Genomic DNA, 17176 nt, shown 5'->3' on the forward strand with positions numbered 1-17176 from the left:
AGCTACATGAGTTAGCCTGCTAAGAATTTACTCCTTATGGGAAGGCTTTTAAGTATCACATAGCTGAAAAAACAAATTTTTTCACCTTACGTTGATCTGCTTAGGTACTACTTTTCTGTCCACAAGCCATTCTTTTGGTCAGGATAGCTGAGAGTAATTTCTAAGGTGCTGGAATATATTCTGCTGCTGCACTACTTTTAAGAACTAAGTAGGTGCAAGTACCTGACACCTTGGATCTTGACAAGTTAATTATTTGCAGACTTACGCATCTGTAGAGTGAGCGGATGGAACTTCCGCTCACAGTGACCCTGTAACACTGCTGTTTGCGCAGCATGGGTGGTGCGTGCCTCTCACAGCGGTGGAAGCCAGGGGCATCGCTCACACGTAAGCGAAGGCAGCAGGACTGTGTCTATCCCAGGGAAGGCCAAACCTGCCTCATAGCCTCGTTTAGTTACAGGAGGTGATAACTGGCCAGAAACAAATGTATTAAACCCCCACAAAGAACTGGTGTTTTCGGTTGGCAACAGTAATAGGTTGAGAAAGAACCCTTTTTACTCTGTGAATAATAAAACTGCTCCCCCCCTTCCCCCAAGTTTATGCAGGTTTTGATCAGGGATGCTGAATGTTCTGGTAGAAATGATCTGCCAATGTTCAGACCATTGGCATCTTTGGTGCAGGGCAGATCCTGAAGTCAGGACATAAACCTTTCCTCAGGTAACATTTGTATTGCCTGCAGCGGGATCAGGTTTGACACTATGCGTCGTTTGATGTCTGTTTATGCATTATTTATTTATCCACTTTACGCTGACCTCCCATCTCCTGTCTTCCCTGCTGCTAGGCTTTATGCTGAAGACGCTCATTAAAGATTATGAGTATCCAAGCAGCCAGGCATCGCTAACGTATTTTAAAACACAGCATGATGAACAGCTTTCCGGACCTGTGGGAAGGTTCAGGTGCTGGGTATGCTCTTTCTGGAAAGGAGAACGCAGCCGTGGCGAACGGGGGAGGCCTTGGAAAAGTTGGGGTGAGCCGACCGGGACGCGGGTGATGTTCCCCCGGCGCTCGGAGGCGGTCAGCCCCCTCGGCGGAGGCTGAAGCCCCGCAGGCCGGGGCGTCCGCCGTACCTGCACTCCGCCGCGCCCCGCCCCGCCCCGCCCCGCCCCGCCGCGGGAAGGCGGAAGGGTTTCGGGGCGGCCCCGCTCCCCCGCCTGCGAGGGCAGCGCCCGGTGCCATGGTGCGGCGGAGCCGGCACCTCCGCCGCTGAGGGAGATCTGCGCCGGGAGCCGCCATGGCCGCCGCCCCCCGGTGCGCCCTCTGCAGCTGCCTCCTCCTCTGCGGTGAGTCCGCCCCGGGCCTGGCGGGGGGCGGTGGAGGGAACCGGACGTCCCCGGCGAGGGCTCGTCCTCCTGATCCCCGCCTCGCCGCTGGGGGGGCCGGCGGCGGGGCCGGGGCCCTCGGGAGGGCGGCGGGAGCAAGAGTCGCTAGAGGTGGTGGGCTTCGTTTTGCGGGTCTGCGCTGCCCCGAGAGCCCGGGGGCCGACCATGGCGGCGTCGCAAGGAGCTGGCGGCCGGTGGCGGCTCCGCGGGGCGCGCCGCTGCCGTGACGAGCCGAGCGGCACCGACAGCGAGCGAGCGGCCGGCCGGGTGTCCTGCGCCGCGCCGTACGGGGAGCGGGGAAAGGTGGGCGGCCGCCCGCCCCGCCCCCCTCCGCAGGGGGCCTTGGCTGGGGCGGCGGAGGGCTGCCGGGGCTCCGGCGGGATCCTCCGCTGGCGGGGGCCCAGCTCCCGCCGCCCACGCGCTTTTTTCCCCCCGAAGGCTGCATCTGTGCTGAGAAACGGGAACTCTCCTTTTCGGTTTGGGACACTTGCGCAAGTCCCAGCGATGAAAGGCGCGCGTGGGAGCGAAACCACGCTCTTCCAGGCACGGTAACCCTGAGCTGTGGGAGCGCGGGCGTAGCTGTGCCTGCAAAGCCCGGCACGAACGGGCCTTCTCTGGCAGAGCTCCTGCTGCTCCGGGCACAGCGAGGGCGCTCCGAGAGCGGCCACCACGGCTGCTTAAACTGGCCCGGGCCATACGTTTCCTAAAACAGGCCGTATCTAGGACTGTGATGTGAGCTGTGTACAAACCTTTCGTTTACAAAGTACAAAACCACAGAAGTATTTTCTCATCTCTTTGGGTTCACAGTGCTGAATAAAAAACTTTACCTGGAGGCTTTTCAAGGCAGGGAAGCAAGCCTTCAAAGGCATCATGCTTTTTACTGGGAATTTACAAGCCTACCTGAAACCTTTGGAGGGAGCTTCCTCAAAGCGCAGACAGTGCCCCAGAGAAGGTCCTTTGTAGCGGGAGAGGAGAAATCAGATGCCTTGTACTAGCCAGATTTTTTTTCAGCTGTGTTGTTCACGTTGAGTCTTTGCACCCTGTGACCTGCACCCATCTTCCTTAGCGTTCTGCACACCTGGGATTTTGCAGGTAGGAGAAGGTGTGGGGGCAGGAGGCCGGAGGTGCCCGCAAAGGGGCACAGCATGCGCACAGGCAGAGATCTCTGAGGGCGAGTGCCCGAGGTGGGTACCGGTGAGGGCATGTGCGCACGGGGACGGCATCTCTCAAGGAGGTCGGAGTGCAGGGGAGCAAGCAACTTCTGCTTTCATGACGTGAAGTGCGTTTGAGTTGATTTGTTGGGTGCGAGGGTAACATTGTAGGAATTGAGTCTGTGAAATAGTTTTTATTTAAGCAGGATTTAGATTTAAAACTCTTGTCTGCTAAAGGTGGGTAAGTGACACATTCCTTTCATGTATTTATGCATCAACTATAGACATATAAGATAGATTATTTATCTTAGAACGTACGTCACTAGGTTTTACTCCTGTGACATCTAAGCACTAATCCGATCTGTCAGGGTTTGTTTGCATTGATCACTTGTGTTGTAATAATGGGCCAAAATCTTTTCTGGTTGAGTTTCAATGCCAACAATTATTTTAAAATAGTTAAACCATAATAGTATTAAATCATTGCTAGTACTTTAGGGTTTCCTTTATTCAGTTTCAATAAAGCAAAATGATTGTGTGATTGTGTTTTCGTCACTTGTGAAGAGTGCCAATTAAGGATACGTTTATCTGTATGGTGTATTTAATAGCTCTCTTGCCTTCGAAGGTACTTCTTGTTTATCTCTGTTTTTCAAAAGGGTGGCTTAATAACAGAATGAGTAAAGCATTTTAAATGGCAGTACTGATCCATGCAGTGATGGTATAAACATGCTTAAGGTGGATTTTTTTTTTTTTAATTATTTTAATCTTATACCCAGGTCTATGTAGAAAGACTGTTCATGTTCCTCTTCAGGAAAAAAAAAAAAAAAAAACAACCAAAAAAAATTCAACAAATCAATCCACGCACCCATGTTATTTCCATGGTGCTACTGGAGCACTAGTTAGAAAAATTTGATTTTGACAATCTCAGTGAGAGTTCATGCAGGTAGCTTGATGGGCCTTAAGTCTTAGGCAGTAACAAGTCAGTCATGGATAATAAATGATGATATCATAAAGACTGTACTTACTTGATGCTGGCTAATTTGCTTTTGTTGCATAAACTCAGAAGGAACAATAGGCATCAAGATTTAAATTAATTATATTAAAGTCTTTTAAAAAAAGTGTCTGAGGCAAGGAGGAAAAAGAAGGCTGTATTTAAGTTTTGGATGACTGAGAAATCGCTGGAGGAACACATACTAAAATGTTTGCTTGTTTTTGATTGCTCCCGCAGTATCTGGAATAGTACCAAAACCCCAAAACGCAAGAATTATTTCAGTTAATCTTCATAGCATTTTACAGTGGGATGCACCTAGGTTTCACGAAGGGAATATAAGTTACACTGTCCAATCTCAGAGGTAAGTCTGGAGAAGTTGTGCTTTCTTTAATTCACGTTTTACAGCTGCGTGTGCGTGTGATTTGTTTCCTTTTTTACAGGAAGATCAGTAGCTGTCCCTTTCTTTTAGCTTGTGGGATGCTTGTCTTCTGAGCTAAATAACAGGGAGAGGCATTTTCTACACATTTCACACCCCCAGGCAGCTTTGTACGTACTTTTTTTGGAAGCAGAAACACATTTTAACGTTGGCTGTTATTAGCTGCGTGTGTGGTTTTTCTCTGTCATGTAGCTGTTACCTGCGATTCAAGAGACTTAGTCCTGCTGAGCGTTAGGGCCTTAACTGATCTTTCACTCCGGCAGCATTTTGTGCTCTGCCACCAGTGCAGCCAGCTTGCCTGCGCCCTTAGCGGAAATGCCCGATGAACTGCAGGCTGGTGGCTCGTCCGTTCAGTGCCTTAAACTTGGGACACATTTTCTGAGGTCTCCTTTCGTCGGTTTTGGTGGGTTGAATTAGCTTTGATTTGGTTTTGCCACTGTGTCCTTCCGAGCTGGCCTTTCCTGTTGGGAAAAGTGGTCTGTGCGGCTGTACCGAGGAAGGCGGCCGCTTCCCCAGCCCAGCGGTGGACTCCCCGCCCGCCTCCCTCCCTGCTTGACAAGGAAACCATGTGATGGGCCAGAGGTCTCGCGTTCCTGCTGAAGGTTGAAGTCTTTGGCCAAGACAGGGTAGGATGTAAAGCAGAGATGATGGCACCCGCAGGCAGGTGCCTGCTGAGGAAAAATCCCCAAACTGAGGGTTCGGGCCATCTTAGCCAAAAAGGAGATTTTTCTGGGTTCTGGTAGCAATTACCTGTGGATCGCTACATTCCTAGGTGGGCTTTTGATGCCAGACAGAAAGAATATAATTTATTATACGGTTTCCAGTCAGCTCTCTGGCTCTGTTTTCTCTGGCTTTTCCTTATATGCATATTTTAAAGACAGTTCTGAATAAAGTCTGAGTTAGACAGCAAAGCTGTGCGTAGCGATGTTGTCTTAATATTTGCAGACTTGTCTGATAACTGCTGTCTGTTGAATCAAGTTTTCTAACCACTGTCAAGAAAAGGGCATCTATTTACCAAATCATAATTTGAAACTCTAATTTTATCACAGATTTATAGATGCATATAAAATGTTTAACACTAATGTGTACACACTAATAACGATGTTTCTTATACACTGGATTTAATTTTTCTTGTTCACAAGTCATAATTGGTTGTATTAACAAAGAGATGTGCCACTTTTCGAGTTAATTGAGAGGAAAGACATTTAGTATGTTATAATTTACCCATCATATACATTTTGTTTCTCTTCCATATAGCATCAATTTCCCTGGACACACATATGAAAATGTGAGCACAAACTTGAGACTCACAGAGTGTGATGTCTCTTCTCTGTCTGCGTATGGAGACTACATTTTACAGGTCAGAGCGGAGTCAGAAAATAACCATTCAGACTGGGTGATCGTCAGATTTAAGCCAATGGATGACAGTAAGCCTTCTTCTAATCTTCCGCAAAAAGATACTGTCTGCTATTAATGCACCTTTACGATTTGGCTCCATAAGAAAAGCTATAGCATAGCTTTTAAATTTAATGACATTGAACTATAAAATCTTAGTTGTAACACTTTCATTTTTTGAAGGCAGAAGTTGCTGTCAGAAAGCATAGTAGGTTCACTAATATAGTAGATGCTAGTATTCGTACTTGAAACATCTTTTGAGGAGGTTTTAAAAAAAATTTATTTTTTTCTTTTAAAATAAGGCTTTATTTATATTTTTCAGCCAGGGAGAGCTTTTCTTCAAGGATTCAGACTTCCTGTATATCTAAATAAGTTCAATTACTTTCTTCATTGCTATGTCAGGCAAAAAGCTTTCTTTTTATTTTTTTAATTAAAAAAAAATCACAGTGAAAGATCGGTTTTTAGTCAAGAAATCTTCATTGCACAATATTGCCATTCTCGTAGCGAAGCTTCACAGTCTTTTGTGAGAGGTGATTTAGACGTTGCCTTGCATTAGAGTGCACAACAGAGATGTTAATCATGTTGCTGTCACCCGAGCTTGGGAATGAGGGAGTGGTTTTTACCAATGAGCGTCCTTTATTTTGTACATTCTTACACCACTCGTAAGCAAAAATGAAATTATTTTACATTATGTAGTTAATGTTACCCAAGGCTCTTTTCTCCTCACAGCGGTTAATACAAAACCGTGCAGGAAGCTTCTGTTACACCTCATCTTTGAGAAAAACTTTGAAAAATCCTTTTCTTTCTTGTTCTGTCTTCATTTGCTTGAATTTCATCATTCTGTTCCTTGGATTTCAGAGTGTAATTTTACAGTTTACAGCCTCAGTTTTCAAAATGCTTATATTGGTTATCTCTCTCCAAAAGCCTAGTGTTGATATAATTCAATCTGCCTAGAACAGAAACACTGAAACATAGCACAGAAAAAAAAAATACAACATTACCAGTATAAATTACAGCCAAAAGAAAGTGTAATACAAAAAGCGTGGACGGATTTTCAGAGCAGAGAGCAAATGTGTAAATCATTAACAGAGTTGTGTTTCGACATATGTTTGAAAGAGCGTGTGGCCTTCAGAGCAGGCTTGGCTTTGGAAAGGCAGCTTATTCCTGAACTGAGAAAATCTGGGTATAAAACTACCTGGAAAGAAAGACCTGGGAGTACTGGCCAAATCTCTGAGGAGGACATGAGGATTTTTAAGGTTGTCATAGCTGATCTGAGCAGGGCATCATGATAAAAATATCTGATAGTCCTTTCTGTGTTATTATTTCTGCTAGTGCTTTTGTAAGAAATTCCATACTATATTGTAGGAATAGCCTAAGAAAACCAGAGTACCCAAGGCCCTTCTCACATTATTTTTCACAAGTTCAACAACATATTCATGAGCATTACATGAATGCATGGTCCAGCAAGTAATTTTTTTTATTTTTAATTAAAGAAACACATATTTCTAGAGGAATGCAAAATTGTCTGTATATTGAGCTCTTCCTTTCTTAGACACTTGATAGTGTGGCTGTAGCCAGGCAGAACTTTAGTAGAGGTAGCCAAGGCAGAGTTGTTTGTTGGAATTACAGGAGACTTTATGGAAAGCTCATTGCAGACACAACGTAGTTGATAACTAAGCTACTCATGAATTAATTTAGGTAGTAGCACAAAAACATAATAAGGACAAGCCATTTTCAAAATACGAGAATATAATATTCAGTCTAAGGAACTTAATCTTTAAGATGTGCAGAAGTAATTCAAATGTTTCTGTTTTTCAAAGTGATCACAATGAAAGAAACATTAAAACAGTTCACTATAGGGTCTCCTCAGAAAAGACAGATGTTGCAACAGCTTGGCCCAGAAAGAGAAGTGAGTAATAACTTGCAGAAATAGTCCTTCCTCTCCCAGGAGTCACCACAGCTGGCAAAAGAGAACTGAGTCAATTTAGTGTATGGGAGATGTAGTCTGCAAAAATATCTGTTGTTTAACTGCAAAAATAAATCCCTTTCAAGACCAGTTCTATAAGGAAAGGATTTATTTATGCCTGACCCATCAAAGGAAATTACTTTCTTCTAATAGATAAAATTATTTAAAGCGTGAATTGTCATAGGTCGTGTAAAAATGTCAAATTGAAAACAACGTGAAACTGAATTCTGTTCTTTTTTCTCTTCCACCATTCTAATACATAGCAGTCATTGGGCCACCTGATGTGAAAGTGAAGTCTGAGTCTGGGTCCCTGCATGTGGATTTCATAGGCCCTTTTGCTGAACATGGACATGACAAGTGGCCTCTAAAACAATATTACGGCTCGTGGAATTACAGAATACTGTACTGGAAGAAAGGCAGCAATACAGAGGTAACTTCTGCTTCCTGCATGTTGTGACTCCATGACTTTGATACACGCTTTTCTCAGTAAAATACCATACTGATGGAGTTCTGAAAGCTAACAGTACTGAAGTAAAAATGTATCTCTACTCATTACGGTGTAATAAAGTCTAGTCATTACAACTGGTATTCAGAGCAAATGGCACATAGCTGTGTAGTTAAACAGTAGCACGGATATAATTTGCTCTTTCCATAATTAGAAGTAACTGCTTAGTTTAGTGATGATTTATTTGTGATGCAGTCTGCCCCACCAAATCTCTGTATTTCACACATACAAGCAAGGGTAAACTTAGAAACTGTAACATCAGCAGTATCTGTGATCATGGCGATAAACTGACTTAGATTCAAATCTCATCTCATTCAAGTATTTGTGCTCTTCGTGGGACTCCAGGCTTTCAGTATCATCATGGCTGGGGCCTTATATTAACTGTGGTCACCTTCACCTCTTCTATCAGTTATAATTCACTTTCTTCCTCTTGTGGGCAGCCTTTTCCACAGATAGATCTGTTACTCAGCTCAAAAGACTTTTCCATAAAAAATGCATGGAGAAAGATCATAAATAATGTATTAATTATAGGGTCATGGGTTCTATTACAGGAAAAAAGGAAGCCCTTTACCGGAAGATATCCGTCACCATATAATTAGTGCTTTGTACATCAGTACAATTTTCATATAATAGGAATCCACTACATATAATTATGATTTGTATTTGTTACCCTGCACAATTCTTTGGCATTCAATTCCAGAAAATGAGGGATCATCATTTCCCAAAAACCAGACTGGTTTTCAATTCCTAAACTACAAGAAATGAAGGTATTTGTATCAGAAATAGTGTGGCCAGCAGGAGCAGGGAGGTGATCGTGCCCCTGTACTCGGCACTGGTGAGGCCGCACCTTGAATACTGTGTTCAGTTTTGGGGCCCTCACCACAAGAAGGACATGGAGGTGCTGGAGCGTGTCCAGAGAAGGGCAAGGAAGCTGGTGAAGGGCACAAGTCTGATGAGGAGCGGCTGAGGGAACTGGGACTGTTTAGCCTGGAGAAGAGGAGGCTGAGGGGAGACCTCATCGTGCTCTACAACTCCCTGAAAGGAGGTTGTAGCCAGGTGAGTGTTGGTCTCTTCTCCCAAGTAACCAGCGATAGGACGAGAGGAAACGGCCTCAAGTTGTGCCAGGGGAGGTTTAGACTGGATATTAGCAAAAATTTCTTTACTGAAAGAGTGGTCAGGCCTTGGAACAGGCTGTCCAGGGAAGTGGTTGAGTCACCATCCCTGGAGGTATTTAAAAGATGTGTAGATGTGGCGCTTAGGGACACAGTTTAGTGCTGGACTGGGCAGTGTTAGGTTTATGGTTGGATTAAATGATATTAAAGAACTTTTCCAACCTAAACGTTTCTATGATTCTATTTTCCGTATATGCATCTGTGAAGCAGATTACCAGAGAAAGCAGGAACTTCAGGTAGAATCTGTGCTTGTAACACTTCAGAGAAGTCGCCTGGAAAGTCTGTTTCCTCCTAGAGGAAATTGTCTAGGAGGTTCCTGGAGTGTGTGGAAGATAACTTCCTGACACAGCTGGTGAGTGAGCCAACTAGGGAAGGCGCCCCGCTGGACCTGTTGTTTGTGAACAGAGAAGGACTTGTGGGTGATGTGACTGTTGGAGGCCATCTTGGGCATAGCGATCACAAAATGATAGAGTTTTCGATTCTTGGAGAAGTGAGGAGGGGGCTCAGCAGAACTGCCACCTTGGACTTCCAGAGGGCAGACTTTGGCCTGTTTAGGAGACTGGTTGACAGAGTCCCTTGAGAGGCAGTCCTGAAGGGCAAAGGAGTCCAAGAAGGCTGGACGTTCTTCAAGAAGGAAATCTTAAAGGCACAGGAGCAGGCTGTCTCCATGTGCTGAAAGATGAGCCAGCGGGGAAGAAGACCGGCCTGGCTGAACCAGCTTTGGCTGGTACTCATGACAAAAAGAGAGTTTATGACCTTTGGAAGAAGGGGCAGGCAACTCAGGAGGACTACTAGGATGTCGTGAGGTTATGCAGGGAGAAAACTAGAAGAGCCAAAGCCCAACTAGAACTTAACCTGGCTACTGCCATAAAAGACAATTAAAAATGTTTCTATAAATACAAAAGGAGGGCTAAGGATAATCTCCATCCTTTATTGGATGCGGGAGGGAAACATAGTGACAAAGGATGAGGAAAAGGCTGAGGGACTTAATGCCTTCTTTGCCTCAGTCTTTAATAGCAAGACCAGTTGTTCTCCGGCCCCCTGAGCTGGAAGACAGGGATGGGGAGCAGAATGAAGCCCCCATAATCCAAGGGGAAATGGTTAGCGACCTGCTACACCACGAAGACACATAAAAGTCTATGGGGCTGGATGGGATCCACCCAAGGGTACTGAGGGAGCTGGTGGAAGCGCTCACCAAGCCACTTTCAATCATTTATCAGCAGTCCTGGCTCACTGAGGATGTCCCAGTTGACTGGAGGTTAGCAAATGTGACGCCCATCTATAAGAAGGGCCGGAAGGAGGATCTGAGGAACTACAGGCCTGTCAGTCTGACCTCGGTGCCAGGGAAGGTTATGGAGCAGATCATCTTGAGTGCCATCATGCGGCACGTACAGGACAACCAGGCGATCAGGCCCAGTCAGCCCGGGTTTATGAAAGGCAGGGCCTGCTTGACCAACCTGATCTCCTTCTATGACAAGGTGGCCCACTTAGTGGATGAGGGAAAGGCTGTGGATGTTGTCTACCTAGACTACCAAAGACCAAGCCTTTGACACCATTTCCCATAGCATTCTCCTGGAGAGAGCTCATGGCTTGGATGGGCGTACTCTTTGCTGGGTAAAAAACTGGCTGGACGGCCAAGCCCAAAGAGTTGTGGTGAATGGAGTTAAGTCCAGTTGGCGGCCGGTCACGAGCGGTGTTACCCAGGGCTCAGTTTTGGGGCCAATCCTGTTTAATATGTTTATAAATGATCTGGACAAGGGGATCGAGTGCTCCCTCAGTAAGTTTGCAGATGACACCAAGCTGGGCGGGAGTGTTGATCTGCTGGAGAGTAGGAAGGCTCTGCAGAGGGACCTGGACAGGCTGGATCGATGGGCCGAGGCCAACTGTATGAGGTTCAACAAGGCCAAGTGCCGGGTCCTGCACTTCGGCCACAACAACCCCAGGCAACGCTACAGGCTTGGGGAAGAGTGGCTGGAAAGCTGCCCAGAGGAAAAGGACCTGGGGGTGCTGGTCAACAGCCGGCTGAACATGAGCCAGCAGTGTGCCCAGGTGGCCAAGAAGGCCAACGGCATCCTGGCCTGTATCAGGAATAGTGTGGCCAGCAGGAGCAGGGAGGTGATCGTGCCCCTGTACTCGGCACTGGTGAGGCCGCACCTCAAATACTGTGTTCAGTTTTGGGTCCCTCACCACAAGAAGGACATTGAGGTGCTGGAGCGTGTCCAGAGGAGGGCAAGGAAGCTGGTGAAGGGTCTGGAGCACAAGTCTTATGAGGAGCGGCTGAGGGAACTGGGGTTGTTTAGTCTGGAGAAGAGGAGGCTCAGGGGAGATGTTACCACTCTCTACAACTCCCTGAAAGGAGGTTGTAGCGAGGTGGGTGTTGGTCTCTTTTCCCAAGTAACTAGTGACAGGATGAGAGAAAACAGCCTCAAGTTGTGCCAAGGGAGGTTTAGATTGGACATTAGGAAAAATTTCTTCACTGAAAGGGTTGTCAAGCATTGGAACAGGCTGCCCAGGGAAGTGGTTGAGTCACCATCCCCAGAAGTATTTAAAAGACGTGTAGATGAGGCGCTTACGGACGTGGTTTAGTGCTGGACTGGGCAGTGTTAGGTTTATGGTTGGACTCAATGATCTTAAAGGTGTTTTCCAACATAAACGATTCTATGATTCTATAAATTTCCATAGGGATCAAAGAAGCAAAAGGCATAGACTGTGTAACTTAATAAGTTGTTTTTTGAAATGGATACTTGCTCAAAATGTTGAACCTAGCTATAGAGTCTTCTCACCCCTGAGAAAAAATCTGTTACTAAGTAACGGGGCATGTTGAAGGGATTCATTTACTCCCTGGGGACTGTATAGTTACAGGGACATAACCAATCAAGCCTCTAAACAGCAAGTTGCATCTGCTGTCAGTCACCTAACAGCTTCCACAAGCCTTTTTCTTTCTCTGTCTTTTTCTTTCTTTTGTTTAGATCATCCATCCTACTTGCTCCATCTCAAATTAAATTACATTTGTCTGTGACAGCACTTTTAGTTGATCTCATTTGGTTAGGCAATTGTTTCTCTGTGCAAGCAGATCTCATTTATCACGTTTCTGTAGGCCTCTTTAGCCTAAAACTTCACTAATGCTGCTAGAAGCAGCCAGAAAGTCAGTGGTGTGAGTGGTCTCACACTCTAACCACAGGTGAAATCAATGTAGAGTTATCAGTTATGTGACACAGGCAAGGCATTTCATTCTGCCTTTAAAAGCCTTATTCACATTGCAGCTGTAACTGCTAGGATTTGTCCTATTAAATGTAATTTTAATTACTTAGCTAGTTCATTCACTGGACTCGTGCTTTTCAAATTTTTTGTGTTCTTCTCTGTTATTAGGTAATTCACATAGATACTAAATATAACTCTGAAATATTATCTCAGTTGGAGCCGTGGACAACATATTGTATTCAAGTGCAAGCAGTTATCCCCGAGTGGAACAAAACAGGGGAACTGAGTGGAGAGCTTTGTGAGCAGACAACCCACAACGGTAATACCTGGTGCATCACAACGGGACACGCACTGTAGGGAACGAGGAAATGTGCAAAGCCATTCAAAATGAAAATCGGTGTAACGAGTAAACCTTCCAAAAATTGATGTGTGTGTTTGTTTGGTGGTTAATACGTGTGCACCTGTGGAGCAGAGGAATTGGAAACAAAGTGAAAACTACAAGCAATATAGCACCGATGGCACGATGCTTTATTTTGCTGCAGAGGCCTGAAAATCAGAGCTAAATGGAGCATAGGCTCTTCACTGATCACATTGTGTGCCTGAATTTCTTTTACCATTAGCTGTATTCGTTATCCTATGAAAGCCTTTGTTCCGTATATGTGTAACTGCGAAAGGAATTGGACCCTGTGTTGCAGTCTGCTTCATCTGTGGTGATATTGCCAGTGTCTGTCATGAGGCTAGGCCATGACGCTCTTTTTCTGTGACACACAGCAGTTATCAATAATATAAACAACTATTTTGTCTCGATGCTTTCCTTTTCATTTTGAAGGCAGTTAAGTACCAAAAGCACTTTCCTTTCAGCCACACCACCTTAGCTGCTGTCTGTGGAGCCCAGCAATAACCACCACGTGGTCTGACCCTGTCGTCTTAGCAGGGAGCTTTATGTCCTAGTTAAAAGAAACGATGGAGTCCTGGATACTCTCTTTTTTCACAGGCGTAATGTGTATTTCAAGTAACTTACACCCTCAGATAACTTGTGGAAAATCAGAGACGCAAGTTGATGAGGAAGCCATCTGGGGGAAGCCTGAGGAAGCTACTGGGCTAACCTGTTTCTCACATGTTTTTCCTCATGTATTTTACCCACATGTATATTATCTGCACTGCAGTTGAATTGCAGGTGGGTTTTGGTGGTGGTGTTGCTTGTTAGTTTGTGGGTAGAATAGTGCTTAGCAAGCATAGGCTGGTTTAAAACATTTATACAGTGATGTATGGATACATCTTCATTCCCATTGCCTGTTGTGAAATCCCCATGCGTGACATAATTTTTTTAAAGGCCCAGTAGTTTAGAATTTTACAGACTTTTGTCCCCTACTGTCTTTACTTTGCTGCCATTTTTACAGATTTCTTTAAGAGAAAAGTGGAAGCTCTACTCTGGTAGTGTTATGTGTCAACTCCTACACTCCTGAAACACCAAAGAGTGTACAATAGCTTTTTACATGATACCACCTTGTGGATGGTTCTGTTGGTTTTTCCTTTAATCATTTGCCTAGTATTGCATGTAGAATCACCAGTATGTGTAATGGTAAATATCTAAATATGATGGCTTGTAAGTTTCTTTTATTGAAAACTTCCTCAGCCTATTCAGACTAAAAATATAAGAGCTAAGAGGTATTTTGCATCTGGAAACAAAGACTTATATTTGCAGTTACAATTTTGTAATAGTTTGTTGGTGGTTTTTTTTTCAAATTGCATAGAGTAAGTGATAATTTGAAAAGAATATATTCAGAAATCAGTAATCACAGCTTAAATTTTTTTTTCTTGTCTCTTGCAGGTGTAACTCCTGCGTGGATAATTGTGACCGTTCTCATAGGATCAATGTTGGTCATTGTAATATCTGTTCCTGTTTGTTTCTTTTCCTTTTTGTATCTATATCGACTCACCAGACGTGTTTTCTGCCCTTCATATGTTTTCCCACAACACTTGAAAGAGGTTTGTTTTCTACCTAGCACAATTAAAATCAGCCTTTTCAGCAGAACCGCCTGCCTTTCAAAGGCTCTCTGTGCCAAAACCTTTAGAGCTTCTTTTATTTTGCCTTCTTTCATTTGCACCTGATTGTTAGCCGTCTGTAAAGTGCAGACTATTCTGAGGGGGTTTTAGACTATAAGGAGCAATGCTGGTTATTTGTTGTTATATAGTTGTTATGTATGGTAAAACTTGCTGTTCTGCCAAACATAAAAAGCCATCCAAACAAGCGTAAATGATGAAGTCATGAACTTTGGAGAAAGCTGACAAAGGAAGGTACTTTTCAGTGTGAGAAAGGTAGCAGAAGTTAGTTCATTTAATATTTAATTTCTGGCATTATAAGGTCATAAATTTTGCATGAATCTTACCTCAGTTTTTTCATCATGTTCTGTGGCACTGCATAGACATAAGTAAGAAGCAGCGAAATTAGACTTCCTTTTGAAGTATACTGATGTCTAATAAACTCTAAAATACTGTCATTCTGAATTGTTCTGCACAGAATGGTCCAAAATATTTAAATGCTGAACAACTTAAAAACTCAGCATAGACTTTTAATCCTAAAGTAACTGCCTAATTTGTAATGTGAAGCTTTTATATAGCTTAGAAACAGGATGTTTTCTTTCATGTTAAAGTGAGAGAATAACAGGTGTTAACCTTAATTCCTCTTTTTAGATAGTGAACAACTGAGCTATCTGTCCCCGCTATCTAATTTTAGACTTCAAATTGCACATTTGTTCTCCTGAAACAAAGTTATTCTGCAAGTATAATAATGGGTTTTATTTTAAGTAAAGAATGTAGTGAAATCTGAAAACTCAAGATGAAATGAGAGCAATGAATGTTAGCCATTACTGTTGGGGAATATCACTGACCCTGTTACCTATATGGCAACTTAAAAAGGCTGTATCAGAATCTCCTCCAAGAAACAAGGCTATACAGAGTGTTACATACGCTAAAGTTAGCTACCTGTACTCTTCTGAGTTTCCTGCAGTTTCTCTGGGTCTTTCATTTTGACTCATTTAGAGTTCAGCAGACTAAGGCTTTGCAGCTGACTTAGCAATCGTCTTGTGCTTTAGGTTGAGCACAGGCTCAGCACACAGTAGTTTGCTGAACCTGGAGCTCAGCTGCTGGGAAGGTAGCATTGGTCTGATCAATACAGGATATGGTCAAATTTCATTTTGCTCACAGGTTTCTCACAAGAAAGGGAGAATTTTCATTTTGTGCTATTGGGTTATAGTGGTTAATCACAGTAATCGAAGGTCAGTCATGCTTACGTAAAATGACATTTGTCAAAGGCAGTGGTTTCACTACATGAACATTTGAGATTACAGGTTACTGACAGAACATTTCAAATCACAGTTTGCTAGAAAAAGGTCTAATAGTAATAATATTAGTATTCATTTTTGTAATTACAGTGAACAGGACTCCTGACAGAGCAGCTTGTTTCTTATGTAAAATGCACTAACGTAATAGACAGGGGTCAGGTAACAAGAACAAAATGCACTTGTGCTCCTCCAGCTGCTTCAGCTGCCAAAATGAGTGGTCGACATGTTATTACTGTGTTGAGTAGGTGTGCTGTTCTTGTGTTGACATTCAAAATACAGTCATGACATCCTGTGAAGTCCATGTTGATTCTTGAGGTCGGTTCCATTTTATCAATAGAACAGGGAGTGGGAGGAAGTTGTGATATTTCAGTACTAAAATTAAGTCATCTTTCTCGCTGAACTGCATAGCCCCACAAATCTCCCTCCCTCTCCTTTACTTGACTAAACAGTTATGGTTTATGTTGACATTTAAAGCATCACTAGTTGATGTCTGAGCAGACAGCTCTCTGAGACGGCAGGAACAATTCACATCTTTTGGAGCTATTTGACGAATCTCTATGCGAACTCTTTCACCTACAGTCAAGTCACCGTTTTTAGTTTTTGTTTCCAAACAAAACCTAGGTTTATTTTTTTAAGAAAGTTTATATTCCAAAGAAGTCATGAACCCCTAGGGTATCTTCTTGCAAATAAAGGCACTTCCAACTTGCTTCCAAGCCTTGCACAGGGTGTTAAAGCAAGCAGGGAGGTTATTACATTGTTGCCGCTCTGGGACTTCTAAAGATTGAGAAAGCCAATTGATGTGTGGAAAACAATATAAAACATATTTCTAAGCAAACAGGATGGTATGGCTGGCGCAGCCTAATTCTCATTTCCTCTTTCCTTCACAGTTTTTGAGCAAGTCTCCCAGTGGTTCGCAGTTTTTTCCTCCACTCCCACAAGAAGAACATCTCTTTTATGACAAGCTAACTGTCATTTCAGAAGAATCCAAAAATCAAAGCGATGAGACAGCGAATGAGGCCAGCAAGACAACAGAGCACCTTCAGGACTCTGAACAAGAAGATTCTGATTCAGGAATAGTACCAGCTTTAGAAAAGGCCTAAATGCACTCCTCATACTTCACTTGGACCAAAAGAAAAGCTAATGGGCTGTTGAGTTTATATTCTTATTGCTGCATTCTTAAGACAGTAAAAATTAATATACGAAGATGCGTACACAGACTTTTGACAGAATCATATTATTTTTTTAAGTACAAGAAACTTGACTATAAATGAGGAATTAAATTATACGTAATTTTTGCCACTGTTTGTAGTGGCTCACTGCTAAGTTGTAGCAATACCTAGGACTGTATTATGACATTAATTTAAAAAGCAAATATATATATATAAAATAATAGTTAATTTAACTTTGAACTATTTATTGCAAAAGCTAATCAAAATGGCATATTGTATAGGGTTTGTAAAAGAAAATAATTTTATAAAGAAAGATGTGATCTGACTTTTTTTTTTAAAATGAGAAATTGTGTGTATTTCTTAAGGATATCCCTTGTGGCATAATCTTTCTATTGAATATTTTTTTACCTGATGCAAAATTGTAAAGTTGTTATGATGGTATGAACTTCGTATGAATAAACCAAACACAAATA

The 17176-nt window shown here is 43.3% G+C and overlaps 1 protein-coding gene across 3 annotated transcripts; it reads left to right on the forward strand.

Moving 5' to 3' along the window:
- Window positions 1-49: 49 nt before the first annotated feature.
- On the forward strand, window positions 50-17176 carry IL10RB (interleukin 10 receptor subunit beta). Of its 3 annotated transcripts, none has more exons than XM_075171842.1 (7): window positions 50-953; window positions 3753-3876; window positions 5209-5378; window positions 7576-7742; window positions 12359-12509; window positions 14022-14179; window positions 16422-17176. In XM_075171842.1, the coding sequence occupies exons 1-7, from the start codon at window positions 917-919 to the stop codon at window positions 16632-16634; spliced, it is 1020 nt and encodes a 339-aa protein (XP_075027943.1). In that variant the 5' UTR covers window positions 50-916; the 3' UTR covers window positions 16635-17176. The 3 variants fall into 3 exon arrangements, with proteins under 3 accessions (XP_075027943.1, XP_075027939.1, XP_075027951.1); XM_075171838.1 differs by lacking the exon at window positions 50-953 and adding an exon at window positions 962-1337; XM_075171850.1 differs by lacking the exons at window positions 50-953; window positions 16422-17176 and adding exons at window positions 962-1337; window positions 13185-13367.

Source organism: Calonectris borealis, chromosome 1 (genome assembly GCF_964195595.1).
Source record: "Calonectris borealis chromosome 1, bCalBor7.hap1.2, whole genome shotgun sequence".
Lineage (NCBI taxonomy): Eukaryota > Metazoa > Chordata > Aves > Procellariiformes > Procellariidae > Calonectris > Calonectris borealis.